At 44.4% G+C, this 7,179-nt stretch overlaps 1 protein-coding gene and 1 pseudogene across 1 annotated transcript; both read right to left on the bottom strand.

Annotated features, from left to right (window-relative positions):
* Positions 1-550: 550 nt before the first annotated feature.
* Positions 551-3,698, bottom strand: LOC116502567 (annotated as a pseudogene).
* A 22-nt stretch (positions 3,699-3,720) lies between these two features.
* Positions 3,721-4,543, bottom strand: LOC116502566. Its single transcript, XM_032208441.1, has one exon. The coding sequence runs from the start codon at positions 4,541-4,543 to the stop codon at positions 3,902-3,904; it is 642 nt and encodes a 213-aa protein (XP_032064332.1). The 3' UTR covers positions 3,721-3,901.
* Between the last annotated feature and the right edge of the window lie 2,636 nt (positions 4,544-7,179).

Below are 7,179 nucleotides of genomic sequence, written 5' to 3'. Positions count from 1 at the left end.
GAAACCTCCCATATCTGCACTGGTGGAGCCCCTGGAGCAATCTTATTTTTCATGGCAGCATTTTTCATGGCAGCATAGAATAGAGAAAGTTAAGAAGAACAGAAATAGCTAAGAGAAAAATCACGACTAGGATCGCTGGATCAGACCATTCCTAATGCATGCAGTCTGGCGTAGACGGCGGTTGGTTTCCATGGTTGGTTCTCCTTGTCGGACGGGGACGAAGGTTCCACGGGAGACGCGATGCGTTGCCTGTGCGATGGGTGTCGGCGGCACCTGGAGCGACACCTGCAGAGGGGTCTTCACCACCTGGCCGTAGAGCGATTGCTTCCCGTGAATCAGCAGGCGAGGTGGCGTCCTCCTTTCTTCTTCTCCTTTTGGCAGGGTGTAGAGGCTGGACAGAGTCCTTGGAAACAGTCTCACACGAGGATGCAGCCAATTTCAGGCGTGTCCAATGGATCCAAGGCTTAATTTCAGCTACCTTAACAGCAAGGGGAGAACAAATAACAACAGTATATGGTCCACACCATCTGGGTTCCAAAGGCACCTTTTTTCAGTCCTTTACCCAGACCTCCTGTCCTGGGCGGAAATTATGTACTGGAGTTACAATCATATGAGGACGACATGACAGCACATATTTTTGTAATTGATGGACAACAGTATTCAAAGCTTGCAACTGTCTGATTTTCACTGTGTCTGCCACTTGAGTAGTAGGCAATACCTGTGGACTAACCAAATTAGGAACCCTTCCATACATTAACTCATATGGTGAGACACCCAACTCCCCTGTGGGTGCGCACCTTACGGCTAGCAATGCCATACTGAGGGCATCTGGCCATTTGAGATGAGTTTCTTGACAAATTTTAGCCAATTTATTCTTTATAGTTCTATTGGCCCTTTCAACGACGCCCGCCGATTGGGCGTGGAAAGAACAGTGTAACTTCCAGGTAATCCCTAATACCTGGGCAACCTTCTGAGTGGCTGCATGAATGAACTCAGGCCCATTATCTGAAGAGATACGTGAGGGCAACCCATATCGTGGAATAACTACATTTAATAGAGTTCGGGTTACCTCCAAAGCTTTTTTCGTTCTAGTGGGAACACATTCAGGCCACCCCGTGTATGTACAAACAACAACTAACATAGCCGTATACGATCCCACTTTCGGCATGTCTGTAAAGTCAATCATTAAATAATCAAAAGGATAAGCCCCCCTAGGTTGGTGCCCAGGGGGAAGACTCGGGCCCTGACGTGGGTTATTAGCAGCACACACCTGACATCGAGAACAAACAGCAGCTGCTAGACTAGACAAATTGTTAATATAGACTTCCCTTGTCAAAGCCTTTCTCAAAACTGTCTTCCCTAGATGTAAATGCCTATGCAAGGAAGAAACAACCTCCCATGCTAACTGCTGAGGTACAAACACCCTGTTGTCCGGCAGAGTCCACCACCCATTCACTAGTTTTGCCCCTATAGCTTCAGCTTGCTGGACTTCTGAGTGGCTATATGAGGGGGGTTCATCTTTCTGGTTCGGGATCCACAAAGTAAGACAGTTAGCTTGCAGGGAGAATGGATCCAAAGCTGCTGCTCTTGCCACCTGGTCAGCCTTGTGGTTTCCTCTTTCAGCTGTTGAAATCCCCTTCTGATGACCTCGTACATGGATAATGGCAACTTGTTTGGGGAACCACACACTGTCCAATAGACGCAAAATTTGGGGTCCATATTTAATGTCTTTTCCTCCTGCTGTGATAAGACCTCTTTCTTTGTACAAAGCTCCATGCACTTGAACTGTAAGAAAGGCATACTTTGAATCTGTGTAAATGTTGACACGTAGGCCTTTTGCTAATTCCAATGCCCTAGTGAGTGCATGCAATTCTGCCAACTGAGCACTAGTTCCTGCAGGTAAGGGCTTAGCTTCCCATACATCCTCAAGAGTAACTATTGCATAAGCTGCTTTTCTTACACCTTCATGGATAAAACTGGTTCATCAGTAAAAAGAGTAGCATCCGGGTCGGAAAAGGGTTCATCCTTCAAATCTGGGACGACTTGCATAGGTTTCCTCAATAGTTTGCAGACAATCATGAGAGATCTCAGAGTCTGGTTCAGGTAATAGAGTGGCAGGATTCAAAGCATATGACTGAACAAGTTTTATGAGGGGGTTATGGGTAATAAGCCCCTGATACTTCAACATACGTGATTGGTAAGCCATAAATGGCCTTTCTGATCCAGAACAGCCCGAAGAGCATGTGGGGTGTAGATATTCAATTGCTGTCCAAAAGTAAGTTTATTTGCTTCCTGAGTAAGTAAAGCTGTGCCTGCTACAGCCTTAAGACAAGAGGGCCACCCTTTTGCTACCTGATCCAATTGTTTTGACAAATATGCAACTGGTCGATACCACGTTCCCATCTTCTGAGTTAACACCCCCACAGCCATATTCTGTTTAGTGTCCACAAATAAATGAAAAGGTTTATCTAAATTAGGCAGTCCCAGACTCGGGGCTTGAGTCAAAGCATGTTTCAAGTTTAAAAAACTTTTCTGTTCCTCTTTTTCCCATCGCAAAGGTTCCTTTTCATTTCCTTTTGTAGCTTCATAAAGTGGCTTTGCTAACAAGGCGAAGTTAGGAATCCAAATGCGGCAAAATCCCGCTGCCCCTAAAAAGCCTCTTAATTCCTTCCTATTTCTTGGGGCTGGTAATTGACAAATGGCTTCCTTTCTTTCATGTCCCAAAGTTCTTTGCCCTTGCTGGATATCATATCCCAAATACCTAACATTCAACTGGACCAATTGTGCTTGGCCCTAGAAGCTTTATAGCCTTTTTCTTGTAACAGAAGTAGAAGGGATGCAGTATTGGCATGACAAACCTCTTCTGTTGTCCTGTCACCAAAAGATCATCCACATATTGTAGCACAACATCAGGAGCGGGCAAATCTAGAATTTCCAAGTCCGTCGCTAACGCCGCGCTGAAGTGCGTTGGCGAATTTTTATACCCCTGTGGGAGGCGTGTCCAAGTATATTGTTGTTTCCTTCCTGTTGTCGGATTTTCCCATTCAAAGGCAAACAAGTGCTGACTCTTTTTATGAATGGGTATAGAAAAGAAAGCATCTTTTAAATCAATAACTGAAAACCATTTAGCTTCTGGTGGAATCAGTCCAAGTAACACATAAGGATTTGGCAACGTAGGATAAATTGTGACTGTTGAACTATTAACCCTACGAAGATCCTGAGCCATTCTATATTTTCCTCCCCCTTTTGGTATAGGTAGAATCGGGGAATTCCATGGTGAGTCAGTGGGCACCAGAATCTTATAAGTCAGATACAGTTGTATGACTTCCTGAATAGCCTGCACAATTTCTCTTGGGTACCCCCTCTGGCGGATGCATACAGGACGACTCATTGGTAGTTCCTCAACAATGACAGGGGTGTGGTGAGCAGCAAAACCAGGGGGGTTATCTTCCGCCCACAGCTCAGGAACCCGGAACTCCCTCCATTTGTCTCCTGAGACTTCCTGCACCACCATGATTCTCCAAGCCTCTTCCCGAGGAATTTCTAAATTCACATTTCCATATTTTACTCCTACGGATCCCTTTTCATCAAAAAATATCTGTGCTCGAAGTTTGCAAAGCAAATCTCTACCCATGAGTGGAAGCGGGCAGCTGGGCAAATATACGAACTGGTGAGTCAACATTTTTCCTCCCGCCGTGCATAATAGAGGCTCCAAAAGTGGCTGGGTTTGTGGTTTTCCTGTTGCCCCTTGAATGTTGATAGATTGAGAAGAAATATGTCCCAAAGGTTGAGTTAATACTGAACGGGTTGCTCCTGTATCTACAAGGAAAGAAACTTCTTTGCCCCCCACATTCAGACAGACCATAGGTTCGGGGAGGCTAATTGAACCTACACTGCCCCGTCAATCCCACTCCTCAGCTTCTGCCAATCCAATCAAAGGAGTGTCGGGGGAAAATCCCTTGGCTTCCCTTTTTCGCAGGCTGTTAATGGGCTTCCTGAGTGTTCCACGTCCCCTGAAGGTGTTGGGTCGACTAAGAGAGAAATTTCTTGGCAAAGGGGTAGGATTTCTAGTTACCCTTGGCTGTTCAATCTCCCTTCTCTCAATTCCTTCTCTTCTGGGACAATCTCTTTTCCAGTGCCCATACCTGTGACATATAGCACATTGATTTTGACCTAAGGAGGTCCTCTCCCCACCTCCTCTATTTCCCCCTGGCACAGTCATTAAAGCGGTGGCTAGCAATTCTGCTTTTTTCTTCATCTGCTTATCTTTTTTCCTCTCCTCCAACAAATCCCTGTTGACAAATGTCTTCCTGGCAACTTCCATGAGTTCACTAAGGGGTTTTCCCAACGCTCCTTCCAACTTTTGAAGCTTATGCCTTATGTCTGGAGCTGATTGTGAAATAAAAGCCATTGCTAACATGCGAGCATTTTCAGGCAGAGTGGGGTCTATAGGGGTGTACATCTCATATGCCTCAACCAACCTAGAATAAAAAGCTTCCGGACTTTCAGTAGCTTCTTGGGTAATTAAACTTGGCTTTGACATGTTTGTTGCAGGCTTTCAGCTATGCGCACAGCTTTTATGATTAACTGTTGATAATTAAGCAACAAGTTTAATTGATGCGAATCATAAGGACTCCAGTTAGGATCTTTTGAGGGGAAACGCTGTTCAATAAAGTCTGCTAAGGTTGTACGTGCAGGGACATCTGGTTTTAAAATATTAGACACTGCATTCCTGATTTTCTCCCTTTCTTCAGCATTGAAAAGTGTTGCCATAAGTTGTTGTAAATCTAGCCAAGTTGGATGATGAGTATCCACAATAGTTTTTACCAATTCTGCCACTTCATTTGGTTTAGCACTATAAGGCCCATAGTGCATTTTCCAATTAAGCAAATCAGAGGTGGTAAAAGGAACATGCTGAAACAACGACCCTGTTGAAACTTGGGAGGGGTCATCTGGGTTTACTAAGAATTGGTCAACTCGTCTGAGAGGTGCTGTAAAAACAGTCTCTGTCTTTGCTCTGGTTCTGGCTGACACTGGTTCCACTTCTCCACCCACAGCTCCCAACAATTGGTCCATCTCTTCCTCCTTCTTTTCCCAAAACTCTGGTCCCATGGTATCGGGGGAACTTATAGGAGCTTTTTCTTCTTTCTCTCCTTTATATCTTATCTGTTCCATGCTAGTAAGTACAGCATCTAATCCTGCTCAATTCCTTCAATAGGTACTGGCTTGTGGACCCCCCCGTGCTGGGTGTAGTTCTTCTGGTATAAGTCAGGGACAAGGATTGCGGTGTGACTGGCAAACCGACCCCTCTAGGTGCAACATATGGAGGGGGTTGTGGCAATTCTTCTGGTGCACTAGCCAAGACTGTGGTCTCTGCTTAGGACTTTTGGGGTCTGTAACTCTGACAGCCATAAGAATACATTGTTGTTTACATTTCTTTAACCAAGCTGGGGGTTGATTAACCAATTTCTTCCAAACATCTATATATGGAGCCTGAGCTAAGCTCCCTATCTTAGGATCAAACACCAACCTATGGACTTTCAAAACTAAGTGAGGATCAAAGGTACCTATTTCAGGCCACCCAATGTCATATCTGGGCCATTCTAATTCACAAAACCTCCTAAGCTCATGTTTACTCCACACAATTCCATAATCCTGACTCATAAATCCTTCTTTAAAATGCTTTAACATAGAATCCAGAGGAGTCTGACTACTACTTCCTCCACCCATAATTTTCCAAATACTGAATAACACAATTCTTAACACTTTATCCTTTTAAATACATACATATATTCTGGACAGTCCAATTCCCAAAACCTTTATACCTAGCAAGGTGGATCAGACCTCACTCTCCGGTTTAAAAAGAAAAACCGGGTCTTAAATAGAAAGCCCACAATTACTTGCCTGTTTTCTGTGGCTTTCCTCCTCCGGTGCTGGCCAGACTTTGTTCTCCTTTCTCCTCTGGTTTTCCAAGGCTCTTGAGACCGCTAACCGCCGAGGCTGAGCTCTCCTCGCTGCCGGGAAATTCCCTCGGAACAAAAGGTCCGTTTGGCGCCAGAGAGGTTCCTGACCCGATGAGCCCCCAGCCCCCCGGGTTAGAGGTCCCAGAGGGTCCCCAAAGACCCTATCGTCTCCTGGCTGGCTCGCCAAGAAATGTAATGGCAAAAAACAGGGTCTGCCTTTCTACTTACGTAAGAATAGGAGACAATTGCCTTTTTTTCCAGAAGAGAAAGGTTTATTGAATGCATTCAAGAGACCAGTAGATTTGCACCTAAACTGATCTGCCTTAGGTACATTTTGACAGAGGTTTTATACCTTTGAAATGGTTATTACAAATCATATAAACGTCATATAGGCGTGCACTAATACAGGTCATAACTTCTCACCTCAGCACAAAGTTATTTCGGGTAAAATTACAAATATTTAAGGAAAATTACAATACATGATTACAATACATGATTCCCAAACCACAATAGGGAAGTAAAGTAAAGCTAAAAGAGAAGTGAATCTTGGTTACTCATGCAGAAAAAGGAAAATGTCAGAACGCCACCCAGATATATTGCTAAAAATATGGTTAACCTATAGCTTGTTTACAAGATGAACTTTGCCTTGGCATGAGCTGTGCCTATGACTAAGATATTGTGGTTAAGTCTTCTCCTACTTGCGAAAAGCACGCTTCCTGCGTTTCAAGCAAAATAATATGTTCCTTGTTCTTGTTCGTTAGGTGAAAGTGCATAAGCAGAGTTTTTGATTTTTAGGTTTTAGAATTAGACAAAGACAAGTAGCCTGATTAAGTATTTAGGGGTTCAATGATGGACCCCATGCTGTTTCAATCAGGATGGAATGCTGAAGAGTTGGCCTTGGTGGGAAACTCCCTTCCTTCCGCATGCGCAAAGAGATGGTGAGAATAACTCCCTAATTAAACAGTCCTCCAGTACAGAATGATTTCCTGCCCAAATACCATGCCTCCCCTCCCCGTTTCAATGGCAGCCGAAAAGCAGCAGCGAAGCAGAGGCTGACACCTGCTCTTAAGTATTTGGTAATATGGTCCTGAATTGTTTGTACAATGCGGGTGAGGATAATTTCTCTGCCAGAGACTTTACCTGAATGACTAATGGTGAATGGTGACCTGCATGTTCTGGAGGATTATCTTCTGCCCATAACTGGTGCACTTCAAAC

Source organism: Thamnophis elegans, chromosome 2 (assembly GCF_009769535.1).
Source record: "Thamnophis elegans isolate rThaEle1 chromosome 2, rThaEle1.pri, whole genome shotgun sequence".
NCBI lineage: Eukaryota > Metazoa > Chordata > Lepidosauria > Squamata > Colubridae > Thamnophis > Thamnophis elegans.
This window is presented reverse-complemented; position numbering and strand designations above follow the sequence as displayed.

Bases quoted from the DNA above. Each gene is read 5' to 3' on its own strand.
- LOC116502566 (XM_032208441.1), bottom strand. From the start codon at position 4,543: ATGTCAAAGCCAAGTTTAATTACCCAAGAAGCTACTGAAAGTCCGGAA.